The sequence below is a fragment of the Salminus brasiliensis genome, chromosome 10 (genome assembly GCF_030463535.1).
Source record: "Salminus brasiliensis chromosome 10, fSalBra1.hap2, whole genome shotgun sequence".
Taxonomy (NCBI): Eukaryota; Metazoa; Chordata; class Actinopteri; order Characiformes; family Bryconidae; genus Salminus; species Salminus brasiliensis.
In genome coordinates this window covers 17,646,677-17,664,004 of record NC_132887.1, presented here as the reverse complement: position 1 = coordinate 17,664,004, position 17,328 = coordinate 17,646,677, and the positions used below count along the sequence as shown (strand labels likewise).

Genomic DNA, 17,328 nt, shown 5'->3' with positions numbered 1-17,328 from the left:
GCTGTGTCACGATGAGGGGCCCTATGCTGTGATTAGTGGCACACACTCTGCAGAGAGCGAGCGAGCGAGAGTTTGGTCCAGGCTCTCTTCCATATGACTCATTCGCAGCTCAGCATGCTCTGCCTAAACATTTGTCTCCTCCTGTCTTATGTCCTACCTCTGGGGACTTAACAGGACCGGAGTGTAACTTGCCCTTTTAAAATTCTTATTTTGTGTCATTATTATCATATCATGCCGTTGTTGTAGTTGGATGGGTCTCTTCTAATGTGTTAAGCATATAAACAGAAGCTTACATGTTATTAAAAGAAAACATCCAGCAGGGCTGGGAAAGCTTTGCTCTGTCAGTGTAGGCTAACTAAGACCGTTCTTAATTATTCTGGCTTTGAACATTCTATGTGGTCTTATTACAGCAAATATTCAAGCTGTGTTGTAATCAGTAAGCCAAAACATTATGACCACCCGCCTAATATGCATCGGGTCTCCTCGTACCTCCAAGGCAACTCTTCAAGACATTTAAGTACTCTGTGGTGCGTTAGCAGAATCCTTAATGTCCTATACATTGTGAAGTGGAGTCCATTGTCCATTTGGACCTTTTGTTCCAACAAATCCTTCATGTACAGAGCACACGTACCAGGCCATCCCAGGGGTTGGTTTGTGACCACACTGATTCAGCCTAATACAGCAGGGTGTAATGTACTTTCCTTTATTGCCTTTGCACATAATTTAGCCCTGGGTGCCCGACATCCTGTCCAACCCTGGTTTGTAGTTTGTACCTCCTAGGACCACTGTCAGTAGGTACTCGTCACTGCTGACCGGGAGCACTCCCCAACTCTTGCAGTCTCTGAGATGCTCTGACCCAGTTATCTGACCATAACGATTTGGCTTCACGCCTGCCAATTTCTCCTGCATCCAAGATTTCTGTTCTGTTACTGTCTAACTCAGTGTTTCCCAACCCTGGTCCTGGAGACACCCTGCCTTGTATCTGTACTGACATGACTCAGTTAACTATAGAATTTAGAAATTCTGCAAATCTCATGTGTCAAGTCATATCCACGACTCTCTTTACGGAGTATGTATGCTGGAAGCATTCATTCGACACTTTCGTATAGCATGAACGTCCTGACCGGTCCCTGTTAGGCCTCTTTAAGCGTTTTTATCCAAGAACAGGCCTGCTTAATGTTTTTGTCTTTTGCCAAACATGGAACGCAGACAGTCGAGGAATGAAAAGTGTTCTTGTAGGACAACTGCCGAGTAGTGAAATACAGAATGTTGATCTCTGCTCACATACCAAGTTTAGATCCAGTTCGGCCCATTACTCAGCCTCTCCGCCTTCCGTCCCTGTGTTTTAGCAGTATCAGGGCTGTGCTCCAGAGTATCCGCCATCAACCCGCCTTCACAAACCTGCTGTAAACATTCCACAAACGTCACATAAACGCCTGAACCGGCTCCTGCAGGTCTGCAGACCTCTGGGAGTGTTTAGACAGAGCCGGAGATTGATCCTGGACACTCTCAGTTGTAGTCCCAGGTCAGGCACAGCGTGGAGCGCTTGGACCTGTTTGAAGCGGGCTTCACTCTTTCATGTTACTTTGTTTCATTGATTTAGAGCAGCTTCAGTTGACGCTCTTAAAACGGAATTTCCATCCCATCTCTACAGCCATCAAATACACAAAGCCTGAAATAGTGGCTATACATTGCTGTATTTATTTAAATCTCTTGTCAATCCAGTTCATTTACCGACATCAAGGCAAAGCTTCTTGCTATTTTTGGGGTTTGTTGTTGGGATTTTGGTGAAACATCGTAGATCTTTCTAGTCAGAGCAGAGCTGGAATGTAATTCTGTAACTTGAGTAACAGATTGGTGAGCTGAACTCTGTTATGTAGAACAGTATATTACTCTTGACATCTCTTTATATATTGGCAGACTTCAGTTGTCTCTCTTTAACAGAATAGAATTTTGTCAGTATTTAAAAAAAAAACCTTATGTAAGCTTCTTAAGGAGTAACCGAAAAAAGCACAGGCCCTGCTGGTGGATATATGTGTCGACTGATAAGACAACCACACCGCTTTCTCACTTTCTCACTTTCTCTGCACTACAGGATCTCTCTGGGGATATGATACCATCACTAACCCGCCGGCGCAGCTAAACAGGAAAATAAGTGCTAGCTTGCTCTCTAGCCAGGCTATATCAGGTTAAATCTTTTCATCTCAGCTGACCATGCTTCTAGTTAAACATAGAGAGCTTCCTGCAAAGAGAGTTTATGCTACAACAACTGCTCTTACAAATCTTTAGCAAGAATCCAGACCATGTTCTAGATTTAGGGCGGTTTCACACCTGCACTTTTTTAATCTGGTTTGTTTTCATCCTTGATGCGATTCGTTTGGGAAGGTGTGAATACAGTACAGAACAACCATACCAAGACCTTTTAGAAGAGGTGGTCTCAGTCCGTTCCCAGATGAACTCTGGAGTGGTTTGTTTGTGGTGAGAATGTGACTTCAATCCGACCCAACTATGAGATCTACTCCCAAGTTGGAGCTTAACGGTGTAACCTGGTATCACTCAGGTAATTGCTACAGCTATGAACAAATGCCGTCTCTGCTGTTGCTCCTTGTTAAATTGCAAAGAAATATGCTCTAGTCCGACACACGGGGCCTTCTTCCGGTGTTTACTTTCTTGCTTCTGCCCCAGACAAGTTTTACCAATAAGCAGAGAGAATGCTGTCACATGGTCTGTTGTAATGTATTTTGGTATATATATTTTATTATTTTTCACTTCTCCTTCTTCGCAATATTACCCTTGATTCTAAAGCTTTATTAAGTATGTCTTTATAAAATGTCACATTTTTGGACTTTTGCAAGTCCCTTTTTCCAAAATTCTTACTGACTACATCTGCTCTGAAGCTCTTAAAGGCACTTCATTTTCTATCAGAGCACTGTCATCAGTTTCGTAAAGATTAAATCACTACCAATCACCCCTGCTATGGTTTATCACCAGCTCGCAAGAAATGTTTTATCAGCCATTATAACCACGCAAACCCTGCAGTGAGATGGTGTACACACACCCTGCCATCAAGACTGATGAGCTGTCATTCTCTGTACGCCAGAAAAGAGTTAAGGTCATGGTTAGACGTTAGATGGTGTGATATACACTGATCATGGGCATGAATGTCGATGTTGCCAATATTGGGCCTTCATTGATTTCTTGATTACTTTTTCTGAAGCTGAAAGAGTGAACAACACACATCTTTAATAGAGTAATAGTGCACAAATTTTATGGGGGAGGTTCTGAAATCAACATAATAAGAATACATACAGGGTCAGAAATATACACACATACATAAGCATGAGAAATTCAGAAGAAAACTACAAACAGTTACCAGAATTTGCTTTCACACACATGCACTATATGGACAAAAGTATTGGGACACATGCTCATTCGTTGTTTCATTGCTGACATCAAAGGTATTAAAAAGTTTATCCTGCTTTTGTTGGAGTAAAGGTCAGAATTGCTGCACCATCATTCCAGAGAACACAGTTCCGGTGCTCCACAGCTCAATGCTAGGGGGGCTTTATACCATCTAGTCAATGCCTGGCATTAGACATTCATGGTTTATCTGCTCCAGAGAGTCCTATTCTATTGGCAGTCCTTATGAACAGGGTCTAAACAAACTGTGTACACATTCGCACATCTGTGTGAGCAGTGTGTGCAACTTAACTGGGATGCATTCATTAGAGGGGATGTCTACAAACATTTAAGACATATATAGTGCACTTCTCATTCCTTAATTCATGGTAGGGCGGATAGCCAATCAAAGTGGAACTGACAAAATTCCAGTAGTTGTGGCCTTCATAGCTTACAGTATACATCAGACAGTCTGTGTACCTCTGTGGGCGCAGCATTTGAGGCTGAAACTCTGTTAATCATAGTGTTTTATGCAGACAGTTTGATAGTCCGTGGGAGCAGCTGGCAGTTAAAGTCAAGACTAGTGACTTAGTAACCGCACACAGAATCCCGGCCTGGCACATGGTTTTGAACATACAGCTGCTATTGATTTACAGATATCGATTCTTTTCTTCCATTACCACCACATTGTTTGCTTGTCACCGGGAGAGGTGTGAGGCAGTGAGAAGACAAGTGTTTTCATACAAAGCCTTGAACGCTTGGGGCAGATCGCTCCAGCCCTATTTGCTGGCTCCTGTGTTATGCAGAGGGAGACTGGGCTGAATGCTATCTGGCCATTGTTTCTGGGTCAGTAGTGTAAATAGGGAAGAGCAGGAACTGATGAGTGAGGAGCTTTCAGAACTAGCAGCGTGCACTTGTTTTATGGGGTGGGGGTGACTCAGGGTAACATCCGCTCTTGCCCAACACACTTTCCCTCAGAAGGCGGAGCTTCTCGGTAGAATTACCTGTTACTCATTTTGGAAACATTTTATTGTGGGAATTCTTTACCACTGTCAAATCTATTCTCAACTACATGTTTTTGGGTCCTGCCATGTCTCTGTCTCTCTCTGTCTCTGTCTTTCTCTCTCTCTCTCTCTCTCTCTCTCTCTCTCTCTCTCTCTCACACTCTCTCACACACACACACACACACACACACACACACACTGTTGCTCATATATATTTTTTCTCTCTCTCTCTTTCTCCCCGTCTGCAGATGAGCGGATCTGCTCTCCTCCGTTCATGGTGCTGAACAGTGAGTGCGGGCCAGACACACTGGAACAGATCAAGCAACATGGTCTTACATTCCCCTTCAGTAAGTCCCTCCCCTTCCTGCCGGGAAAAGCCAAAGGAAGTGGCAGCTTGTTTTACTTAGTCGCCCCATTATATCTTAATGCAGGGTTCGTCATCAGGTTTTGTCAGTGCAGAATCACAGGACATCGGTTGCATGCTGTAAAACCTCACAAAGCCTGATCATTTTTGCCATTTTTCACTTTCTGACCTGATGTGAATATGGCAGTTGTTCTTCACATTGTGTTGAAATTTGGAAAATGTGGAAAATGAATTGGAATAAAAGATTTGTCCACTGACTTCCATTGAAAGCTAAGAAGGTTTTTTCCCTCTATCCTGTAAAGTTGGTGATACAAGGTGTTTGTGTGTGGGTGTTCTCCTTTATTGCACTATAAAGCATGTCTGTCTTTTCTCTTTTTTTCATCCCTCAGTTTGCAAAACACGGGTTGCACACGGAACCAACTCCCATGAGGTAAGACTACACCATACCTCACTCTATCTCTCTAATCAGTGGTAGCTGACCGCAGGTTATCAACTATTTACACTTGCACACATACTCATACCTACATGCTTACCTAGTTCTTTCCGCTGTTTCAGACTCACTGGATTGTTAATGCTTTGTTTTTTGTAGCTCTGCTTTTTTTAAACAAGAAAACAAAATGTATTAAACTTCACATCCGGATTGAGTCCACCATTCTAATGAATGTGTTTTATTAAAGCTGAACAGTGCAGAGTTCCTTAATCATCATCATCATCATCATCACAGTCCTGGCTGTTTCAGTAGTGCTATCACCTTACAAAAGTAAATAATCCCTCAACAAATTACTCACCGTAGTATTCACATTAATGAACGCGGAAGTATGATAATGGTCTACTGGCCGACTTCAAGGATCTTTTCGAGAAAGAGAACATTTTGAGCACCTGTTCTCGCTTCATTACACTGCCTGTTTTTCTCATTTAGCTTTGAAAATTATTTTACTGGGTTGAAATCTCTGAAATCTCGTAATGGCTTAGTAACAATATACAACATCTGACATCAAGTGCTCCCAGGATGAACTCCTATTGATGCTTCTTTTAACCCCTTATGCTCCATGACATTACACCTCAAGAATTACTATTTGGTAACTACATGCAAAGCAATGCAACTGGCGTTGTTCCTGTGTTATAACGGAATGGAAACAAAACCAGGAACCACTCTTGGTTCCCAAAATATGAAGAGGGTAAAGAGCATTTAACATTTTTATTTAGCTTAGTATTCTTTAACCTGCTCTTATTACTATATTTTCCCTCTATTTTCAAGTATTTTCAATCTATGTTGATTTTATTACGTTTTTTTCATTCCTTCTTTCTGTTTTTTTATATATTCATTACTATTTTATGCACATGGCACTAATGATTTTATTTAGATGCTATGTTTAATGGGCAAATGTTTGTGGACACCCCTTCTAATAAATGGCAAAAGCAGGATTAAAAATAAAAAAGAAATATGTTAGTTTTTAAATACTCTTGATTTCCGAAGAAACAATGAATGAGCAAGTGTCCCAATACATTTGTCCATGAAGTGTATATGAAAAAAGTTGTTGATTTTTTGTGTGAGGAGTTCTCACCTCCTAATATTGGCCACTTGTCTCCCTGTCTCTGCAGATGGCAATCATCTTTAGTGCTGAGGACCTGAAGGACGTGAAGCCCCCATGTGTAATCCAGAGCTTCATCAACCACAACGCAGTGCTGTATAAGGTGTTTGTAGTAGGCGACTCGTACACTGTGGTCGAGAGACCTTCCCTTAAGAACTTCCCGTCTGGCCCAGCCGGTGAGCATTCAGCACCCCTTATGTTGAGCGTATGGTTACGTATGATAATACCTGCTGCTGCTGTGTGATGCTTCACGTGGTTGGTACTTTGTGGCTAAGAACTGTGGTCTATGAGTGATTGGGGCTCAGTTCTGGTTACGTGATACTGACCTGCAGTTATGCCCTCTAGAATTGCAAACCTCCACTGCATTCTCCACTGTGTGCACATATAACTGTATAAGTGTGTATTCCAGTTTGGGCAGCAAAATAACAATTCTAATGAATATTTAATTGCTTAAGAGGTTTCAACTCGAAGCAAATGTTTAGGGTTTGTTCTTGAGTAATAAAAACCCAGTTTTGAGTCGAGCACATTGCAAACAAAACCAGGAACTGAGGCTAGCAGACCTGTTGTGTTTCACAAACGTTTGGCTGTTTGAGTGGTTGAAGTGTGACAGAAAGTGTGATGATCTTGCTCTTGTTTTAACACAGTCAGCATAAAGCCTACCTGAGTCAAGCTTTCAGTACTGTACCTTTCCAGAGTGCAAGCCTTTTGCATACCATACGGTACAAGCTACTATGCAAATCGGCAGTACCTGCTGTTGGAGAAACCAGCTAGCTGTATTCAAACTTCTAGAGGTCGGCACAATTCTAATTGCCTCGATCATGCTAGAGTTTAGTGACGAGAGAGACTGATAAAAGGATTCAAGAAGAAGGAAAGCACCACTGAAAGTGTTTGAGCCAAAGCTCATAGTTTCTAAACACCTCACAGTTTCCTGGTTCATTTTGGTTTGGGCTTCCTGTTGCTAAGAATTACAAAAGGTCTAAAAGAGTTATTTCCAGGCAGTTATTTTCAAATGTTTGCGGACACCTCTTCTAATGAATTCATTTAGCCACTTGAAGTTGCACCTATTGCTGACACAGATGTGCAAATGCACACAAACACACAGCTTGTCTAGTCCCTGTAGAGAAGTGTTGCCAAAAGAATGGGACTCTATTGGCACCATGCCTATAGAGTCACAAGAGGGCTAGAGGGGTATGAAGCCCCCCAGCATTGAACTGTGGAGCAGTAGAACTGCGTTCTTTGGAATTATGTTCCATGTGCTCCATCCAGTACTTTTGGGTTAAGTTGGGGAGTTGAAGAAGAGGTGGGGTGGTCCTCACAACATTGCTGCAAAATCTAGTAGAAAGCCTTCTATGGACACTAGAGACAGTTACTCAGTGACCAGGTGTCTCAGTACTTTTGCCCATGTTTGCTTTGGGTGCTTTTCTGTGATGATATGATGTATTGCATCTGTTTGAATGTTTAAGAAAAGCTTGTTCATCACTCTCACGTCAGCACCAAAAAGAAATCCTCATGAACAGACCCATAGAAATCATCTGGACTTAAGAATGAATTACAGTGATATTCAGTCAAAATCAAAAACAGCGACAAACTTTGTGTACTCCTCAACCTCATTACTAAGCCTTGTAGTTGGTAGTGTTTCTTGTCGAATTTGAATGCTGATTACAAGAACATGGGTCACTTGCCTAACACCAGGGCCGCCTGATGATACCACATGATGCTACATCAGACTAAGGGTTCGTAAGTGTAAAACTGACTGTGTGTATTTTCTGGGTTGGAAGCCTAGGTTACTTCCTCTGTCCTGTCAGTCCGCTGCTGGTTACACATGTCTATAAGGAAGCATGTGAGCTCTCGGGTTGGCTGCCGCCATGCATTAGGGGGATTTGCTGATGACTAATGCTGGTACATTAAAAGAAAATGAAAATAGCAACGCTCCTCCACCCACTTGCCCACAAAGATAAGGTTTTTAAAGCAGTAGTTCAGCCGAAAATGCAGTTTACGTTCCACATTTCTCCCCAAATCCAGCAGATCCATAAAGACATGATTTCTGTTGGATGATTGTATATTTAGCTTTGAACTGGAGCTATGAGGCTAATGCAGCTAGCAAGTAATAGAAGCTGATATTATGCAAACTGTGTGCCCAAACCACCATACACTTCAAACCAATCTAAAATATGTAAACCTGCCTGTACAGTAGAATTCCACACAGAGGCTTCCTATGGTTGTAAATATAAGCATCCTCTTGGAAAATCAACTTGCCTCTATCTGCTCCTGCCTGTGCCTTCCAGTCTCTCATTCTAACAGACTGGTGCTCCCAGCTGCTGGCCTCTGCTGCAGCCTAGTGGCCCCTCTGCACAGTTACACCTAAACTCGCATACAAGAAGAGTTCAAGGAAGGGTTAGATCTTAAGACTTGCTTATTAATTTATCTGTGTCTGTCTTTTCAGACAGGAAAGCTATATTCTTCAACAGCCACAATGTGTCAAAGCCAGAGTCGTCCTCTGACCTCACCTCTGTAAGTACCTCTGAAACGTCTGAAAGTGTGTTCATACCCTCTTATTTGCCACTTTCAGCTATTTTACCAACTTACAAATTTTTTGTAGGAATGCTTTTGAAAAGTGAACTTCTAAAGAAAATCTAAGAACACTTATTTTAAGGAACCAGGTTTGCGTTTAGTGTATTACAAAAGGTGCCTCTTCCTGTTCCCTTTTTTACAGAGAGATAATGTAGAGGGTGTTTCCCAGCCACCTAATGATGATGTCATCAGGGAGCTGTCTAGATCCTTGCGGCAGGCTTTGGGGGTGTCTCTCTTTGGAATTGACGTCATCATCAACAACCAGACAGGCCAACATGCAGTCATCGACATCAATGCATTCCCTGGTATGTCTTTGTTTATTTTTAACGTTGCCACTTTCCGCTACCTAGTTCATGTAGAATAATTATGTCGAGGGTTTTACCCAGGTATCAGGGTAATTCCATCAGAGATTTGTCCAAATCTTTGTGATAGAACTTAAGCCCATTCTAGAATGGATCACAGTATTGATCCTAATTACTATGAAGTACATATACAGCGTGAGCTTATAGCCTCCTCTTTAGTTGTTTTGCGGTATTGTATTGACACAGAAATAATTGCAATAAACAATATTACATTATAATAAATTGTCTGTCATTTTAAGGCTATTTTATGCCAATGTTATATTGATAATATAATAGCATCATAATGCAATTACACCCTTTTAAAGAGAAATTAACAATACAATATGCAAAAAAAAAAAAAATCACATCATGGTACTTTCTAAGGTTTTGGAAGTTGGAACATGAGCAGTTTTTATTGTAGGTAATACTTGACATACTGAGCAGCATCTAATCCAATTAAACTAATTATGCTAGTGATAAAGCATGCTTTATGTGCAAATGTTTGTGGACACCCCTTCTAATGAATGCATTCAGCTACTTTAAAGCAACATTATGGAGCATTTCTACCCTAAAATAACAAAATCGGTGTGATGCTCCACTTGCCCGAAGTAGGGCATGCTGTTAACTGCAGTAAGCAGTCAGGATAACGCTTGCGAAAACTGCATAATGCTGTGAGTCATATTTGTGTGAAATCTGGTCATTTTACTGTACCACCTCAGTGGTGGTTCTGTATTTCTTAGCATGTCCTGTAAGCGTGAATTACATATCCTGACTTACCTCACAAACCACTACAAATGTCATTTTTCCATAGTGTTGTTTGAATGGGGATAAGTTAGGGATGAGGTGGGGTGGTGATTAACCAACATCCTGACCTCATTAAGTCTAGTAGAAAGCCTTTCCTGGACAGTAGAAACAAAAGTGGCATTAAACTTTTTTTAATTTTGGAAGAACCAATGAATGACCAGGCGTCTCAATACCTTTGTCCATATAGTGTATATTGTTACACTATATTTGACAGTACATGACTTTATATATGACAGTACATACAATATAAGTTCTGTCTGTATCTACTACAACACTATCAGGTTTTACAACACTACCAGGTTTAGTCTGTGTGTTGGAATAGGAGTAGGGGAATCGCCAGACTGTGTGGAACTCTTGTCGTCCATGACTCTTGCTATAGCCCATGCTCTCTAGCTGCTACATACTTTCCCTCTGTTCCCTATCTCTTCCCAGGATATGAGGGTGTTCCAGAATTCTTCAGCGATCTGCTCAACCACATTACTAGCGTCCTCCAAGGCCAGTCATCCAGTGACTGCCTGGCTCCGCCCTCGGCTCAGCCCACCTCCGGACAGCTAACAGCCCTAGCCTCGGGAGAGCGGAGCTGCGCCCCCTCGCAAGAGTGCTGTGGCCTACTGGGCAAGGAGCCGGACAGCAGCAGCAGCCCGTGGATTGTGGAGGGCGAGGGAGGCTTGAAGGGTTCGTGCCAGAGACTGGGCTGCACCCCAGCCATGTCCCCCAACTTCCAGCAGCACTGCGTGTCCACGATAGCCACCAAGGCCTCCTCACAGTGACCGCCTTCTGCTCCCTTACCATCCACCACCTCTTCCTCTGAACAAATAGTAGAAAAAAAACAACACACACAAAGTGAATAATAATTAATAACAATAATAACTGATATTATTAATATATCTGTAATCAGAAATAAACATTTTACTATGATGGTTATGATGGTGTTGATGATGGGGTGATGGATTCCTTATGCCTTTCCAACTTTTTTTTCTTTTTCAGTCTAATAACTCACAGTACTGTAATGTGAACTTTTGAAAAATTCAGCAGCAGTCAGCTGATTTGTTCTAATATTCATGTATGTCTTTTGTGTTTGTAATTTTTTAATCACATGGAGAATGAGTGGAGAAGTGTTACACACTAGGCAGTCTGGGAGTAAGAGGGAAACAGCATCAGAAGACTTTCTTTGCTTTTGGCACGAGGAGAGACTTCATGACCTATTCATCTGTCAGTGGACGCATACACACACACACATACACATCTATACGTCAACCCTAGAAGATCGGAAACTTGAAATAGCTCCGTACTCCATGTTAAGTGTCAGTCCTGCATTGATGTGTCATTGTGCACGTGCAAACCTCCCAGTCAGCTCTGAAATTACGAGCAAAACTGATGAAATATAGCTACTTGTAAGGGACAAAAAGACTGTCGCTACCCCTTTCTCTCCTTTAGTGGCTATGGAATGCATCTGAGCAATTGATCTTGTGAAGCTCATGAAACTTTCATGAAGCTTTAGTAAAGCATTATGACACTTGACATTCTCTCTATTCATCTCTGTATCATGTGTCATGAGACGTAGTCGGTGGGGTGGGCTGTCCAAAAATAAATGGCAGGTGAAATGCAATGTCAAGTGTCATCAATGTTTTTGAGCGTGGTCTGAACAGAGACACATTTACAAACAGAAGTGAAAGTGCAACACTTGCGGTGAATGAGTGTGTGTGTGTGTGTGTGTTTGTATGTATGTATGTGTGTGTGTGTGTGTGTGTGTGTGTGTATCTGTGTTTTCCACAGATATTGTTCCATTCCTCAAGTTCCAGTATTGTGGGTGTGGTCTGGTGAAATTGTTTTTGAACTGTACATTTCTATGAAGCGGCATCTTCCTAAATTAAGTCACGCCCTTGGCTAAGAACAAAGACTTGTTATATGATGACTGTATATATGGAGTCATTTTGCTATTTTGGAAAAAACAAATTGCAGAATGAAAACTACATGTTTTTGAGGAATTTCACTTGAAGGCAAAAGTTCAATGCCTGTAACATAACCATTCCTGTTGTGGTGGAATCATTTTTAGTTGTATTCATAATTCTTAATTATGGGATGATGATGATAAGTTATCACCAATTTGTCTCAGTATATTATGAAAAGCCTAAATTAGTAGAGAGTAAACGTCTGTGGGGGGGGGGGGGGGGGGGTGCATTCCGAAGAGTGACTCCTTTAGCTCCAACTCTGAATTGTGGTGAGGAGGCCATGTGTTGTTAGCTCCTGTTTGAAAACAAGTGCTTACATTTGTTTGGAAGGTGTATTCCTGGTTTACCTGAAAGAAGGGCATTGCTTTTACAAGCCATTACTGGTTTTGAAAAGCCTTTGGTTGTGCAAAAATGTGCCATCTCTGGCTGATCTATCTTTGTTGTGGTTAATTCTGCATTCACTTGATCTGAATTAATGTACTAATTTTTGTTTATTTGGTAGTCATACAGTTTTTCTTAGTTACATATTGCAATATTGGTGCTTTTTTTAACCAAGATAGAATATCACTAAAATCAGTTTAAACTGTCCATGTTTTGGGCTGGAATAGAACAAAATGTAGTGGAAATAAATTGATTTTGACTGATTCGATGTTACTTTTAAAAAGTAAGTTTAACGATTTAGCATGTAAACTGAATTATGAACATTTAGTGGTTTATATTTTATTATCATTATTGGGTTTTTGTTTGTTTGCTTTTTTTACCTGGCTTATTCATGTGGACATTCATGTACACAACAAGAATCTTTTTATTTTGTTTTTCTTTTCATTGTTAATCATTACAAACCATAACGGAGGACTTTATTGTCTGCAAATGTAGTTCGGAAAAGCATCTATGATGTTCATGCTGTGTTGTGTTCAGTCACTTCTCATTCGTACCTGTGGAACTGCTTTGGCTCACACAGATGTAAAACAACAACACTGAAGCTTTGTAGTGAAGAACTTTGGTACTTCCACTGAGAGCAGCTGGAAGATGTCCTGTGCAGTTCTTTCTCTTACCTGCAGGGGGATCCACTTTCAAACGTGAAGCATTTTCTCAGTTCAGTGTGTGGATATATATACATATATATGCCAAAATGTATAAGCACCTTAGCACTGACATCATTTCAGAGATGTCAGGCTACAATAGATCTCCATTTTGCTTGGCTGGAACACAACCAATCTGACTTTATTGGACGTTTTGAACTTCAACCCTGTGAACACCTGAAATAACTGCAGTTCTCCATTACAGTCACGCTGTATTTCCTTTTCATAGACACACTCGAGACCATTGGAATAGTCTTAAAGAGGCTGGTGTAAAGTAAACTGAAGGCTGTGTTGTGGCGCATGACCCCAAAACGGCCAATTTCTTAGCCTTGTGAGGTGCAGAGAGTATAACAGCTTTGTACACTGCTCTACTTTGTGTCTCTCTATTGTGCTCTTGCCTTTATTGTGCTTTGAAATGGAAAAAGAAAAATCCACCCTACTTAATACAACTACTTGTCCTTTTTCTCTTGACATCCCCTTGTTTACTTGGGTATGAGATAGACAATGGAGCTGTGCATACAGTGTGTAACACTCCTACACCTGCATACACATCATGGCCTGCAACATAATGTATTTTGTGAGTCACAGATCAGTCTACACTTTGATTTGATCCGGATTAAGCGCTTTAAATATTCATTTAACAACACATTTGAATTTGTGCCAGCATATGGATGGTTTGCATGCGTGTGAGAGAGACAGGGTGGGAAAGTGGGGTCAGGGGAGTTCATCAGCTATGCTTAAAGCCACAATCTGGGATTTGTACAGACATTATAGTTGGCAAATTCAGTGTATTCCCACTACAGCTCATAGGTTTTAGGATGCATATTTGAATGTCCCTGTTTCCAGATGTTTTCCAGTCTGAGTCTGAGTTTTTAAAGACCAGCAAACAAATCCTTTAAATCATATTTCTCCTTACGTTCTTACGCCACCGCTGCTTCTTACTCTGGCATCCTGTCTGTCTTATTGAGGAGGACACGCTTCAATTACTCTCCTCCAGCGTGGTAAAATAAATCAATTCTACCAAAATATTTAATCAAACTGCAGTAATTACGAGCTATCGTCGATCACAGAGTATTAAAAATATTAAAAAATATTAATAGAAAGAAATACTATAGAATAATGTAGCTAACAGTACACTTGCAGGATAAATAATGTCTGAATAAACCTACGTTTAACCGATGACTGAGCCTTTCTGACGATCTCCATTGGTCAGTAACTTCTCACTCAAAGCTGCGCTGTGAATTTCCTTTACCGTGATTGGCCCGATTGTACGTCAATCAACGCTGCAGCTCACGATTGGGCGGTCCTGCTTAAACGATTCGAGAAATGACCGTTTTTTCAGGCTTTGACGAGGCACAAGTGCAAAGCCGCCAGTCCGGTCAGCAGCAGAGGGAAGGTAGCTGCTAGATACTTTACACCTGTGAAAGAAGTACAAGGCAGGCTTTTAAAAACCTTAACACCGCTTCAAAAAAGAAAAGCAAAAAAAGTAAAGCCGTGTGGCCGTCACAGGATGCTAACAGCCTAAAGTTGAGGAGAGGACTTCGAGTTAAAGATGTCGTCAGGACACACTTGTGTTTAGCCGGACGAGCTGCTCTGACAGCGGACCGAGCGGATAAGAGGCTGCATGAGGGCTCGTCGTCGTGAATGAGAAAGCACCAGCTCTTCGCCTCGGAGAGAAATAAATACGAACATGGCTGACAGAACAGCACCGAACTGTCATCTGCGACTCGAGTGGGTTTACGGCTACCGGGGACACCAGTGCCGCAACAACCTGTACTACACCGCGGCCAAGGAAATAGTGTACTTTGTGGCCGGTGTGGGAGTTGTGTACAACACACGGGAGCACAAGCAGAAATTCTACCTGGGTCACAACGATGATATAATCAGGTAAGGTTTATTCCAACTGCTTAAAAATCTAACGAGGTAACGATGTAAACTAACGTTAGCCTGCGAGAGAGAGAGAGATAGAGAGAGAGAGAGAGAGCGAGAGCGGAGCGGCCCGCCTGGGAAACGCTCCCTCACACAAAGCGAATAACGGTTTAAACGGTCGCTCAGACGTTGATAAGTGAGGTTCAGGCTGTGTGAAGCTGCTCACCCCTAGCTGACAACAACTAGCTAGCCTAATTATATAACAGCGTTGCGGTACAACTTGAGTTCAAACGTGGAATGTGAGAGAGAGTGTGTGCTGGCGTGTTAGCGTGGCCGGTAGGCTGTAGCCTCGCTAACCTTCACGAGTTGGCCGTGCTGGGCAGCAGGAGCGCCGGAGTGGAGCGAGTTTTGAGGAGCTGTAGGTTGCACACATGGTTCTGCAGCTGAACAGCACGTTTTTCACGCGATGGCTGTCTGACTATGGTGAAACTGCACCTACAAATGCGTTAGACTCAGGTCTGATTAACGCTCGTGTTAATTGCCTGTTCAAGGACACGATGGCAGGCGCCTTTACATGCCTCAGAAACCATTATCTGTGTCAGTGATGTATCATGAACACCACGCCTGCCTGGTGTTAGACACTACAGTTTACAACTTTGAAACCTCTCTCTCTCTCTCTCTCTCTCTCTCTCTCTCTCTGAAATGTTAGTGGCTTTTTACTCAGACTTCCTGACATAATAGTCTACATGTTCCTTATTAATGACACGTCTTATATGCTGTTAAAACAGCCTGCAGACCTGTTCAATGAAGTGCTACTGTGAAGAATTTGTGACTTTTTCTTCCTGTGCCTTGTGATCTTCATACATTAATCACAGCCTGGTCAGCGGACCATGTTACTGCTCCTGAGATCTGTCCTCTCCATTCTCCCTTTTTTTCCAATTTTTTATTTCTCTACTGCACTACTTTAACGGACAGACACCAGAAATTTGGTGCGTTTGTTGTCCTAGTGATTGTAGCAGGGGGTGCAAGTATACTTTGCCGCTAGTCAGCTGGTTCAACCCTGTATTATTAATTAGGTTAGAAAGAAACTGACCTTGCAGTGACTTCCCAATGTGACACACCTTTGTGTATGCTTCTATAGGAGTGCATGTGTGTCTTCCTATATGTAAGCAGTGATCATTTTTTGTAGTCTACCTTAGAGGCTTTAGATTTACATGATTTTTTTTATCCAGCAGGTGCGTTTGTCTAAAGTGATTTGTTGTTCAGAGAGGGTACACATCCTTAATCCGGGAATTTAATCCACAACCCTAGCTGCCATGCTCTGGTCAAGCTACAGAATCTATATGACATTAGATGAGCTCATATGGGGGAACTGCCAGGCATCAAGATTGAAATGATCAGTGTTATCACCCAGCAACACACTGCACTGCTTGATAGGTAAATGAACCACAGATCATGCACACTTACAAGGCTTACAAGTTAGCATGTGATGCAGGTATGTGTCTAACCTTGGGACTGAGAATGAGAAAGATAATAAAGTAGGCTAAAGACCAGAGACTAGTTTGCAGTCATGAAGTCACCCAGAGTTAGGAGGCTAGACAGCTAGTGCTGAATTGGACAGCTCCTAAAAGGTCCCATAGGGGAGAGCAGGGCTTAATCATACAGTTTGTTTATTACTGAATAATTTTATTTAGTAGATGTGAATGTTGAATGTAGATGTGAATTCTACATTACATATTCACAAAAAAACATATGTATATTTTCAAAAAAATATAAAAAACATTTACATTTTGTCTCATGTTAGTCTGTGTTTTGTCCTTTTGTCCTGCATCATTAGAATAGGATCATAATAATGCCCTGGAAAATAGTATTGTTTTATATTACTATTAGGGATGCACCAATCCAATACTAGAATTGGATATCTGTCCCAAAATAAACTAGCTGGATTGTAGCAAACAGCAAGACTTACCCTATATAACCAGTACCCTAGTATCTATCTAGTCTGTGTACTAGTCTGTCCATATGTCCTCCAGTCTCTGACTCAGTGTATGGTGTGATACAGGTCAGCAGAGTCTGTGAAATATTAAAGAACAAACAAATCTTTTGTTTACTTGCATATTACGCAATATATTCCTTGTAATGTCTGTTATTTGTGAATTCTAATTCGACTGAACATGCCTTATAAAGCATCTGTTTACAAACAAAAGACTATGTGCTACCTGTCTTTATTATGCGCTGAGTTTTCGGAGTCATATCTTCGATTTTGTGGTGTGATCGAGTCTTTTCTCCTCTGCTCATCGGCTTCAGCATCCTGCTCTGTTTACTCAAGAATAGCAAGGGGAGTAGGGGT

General features: G+C 41.6%; 2 protein-coding genes across 3 annotated transcripts in view; both read left to right on the top strand.

The window, feature by feature from the left end:
• itpk1b (inositol-tetrakisphosphate 1-kinase b) overlaps nt 1-11,859 on the top strand; it is a 40,545-nt gene extending 28,686 nt beyond the window's left edge. Inside the window, exons 6-11 of the mRNA XM_072689545.1 lie at nt 4,652-4,750; nt 5,157-5,197; nt 6,370-6,535; nt 8,803-8,870; nt 9,073-9,235; nt 10,508-11,859. Coding sequence (XP_072545646.1) covers nt 4,652-4,750; nt 5,157-5,197; nt 6,370-6,535; nt 8,803-8,870; nt 9,073-9,235; nt 10,508-10,845 — 875 coding nt within the window. The 3' untranslated portion in view covers nt 10,846-11,859. The remainder of the gene's footprint in view (nt 1-4,651; nt 4,751-5,156; nt 5,198-6,369; nt 6,536-8,802; nt 8,871-9,072; nt 9,236-10,507) is intronic.
• A 2,459-nt stretch (nt 11,860-14,318) lies between these two features.
• Nucleotides 14,319-17,328, top strand: part of eml5 (EMAP like 5) — a 72,275-nt gene continuing 69,265 nt past the window's right edge. Inside the window, exon 1 of one of the 2 annotated variants that reach the window (XR_011980526.1) lies at nt 14,319-14,996. Coding sequence is in view for 1 of the 2 variants with exons in the window: in XM_072689541.1 (XP_072545642.1) it covers nt 14,800-14,996 (197 nt within the window). In the remaining variant the exon portion in view is untranslated. The remainder of the gene's footprint in view (nt 14,997-17,328) is intronic. The other variant, XM_072689541.1, reaches the window with a different exon arrangement.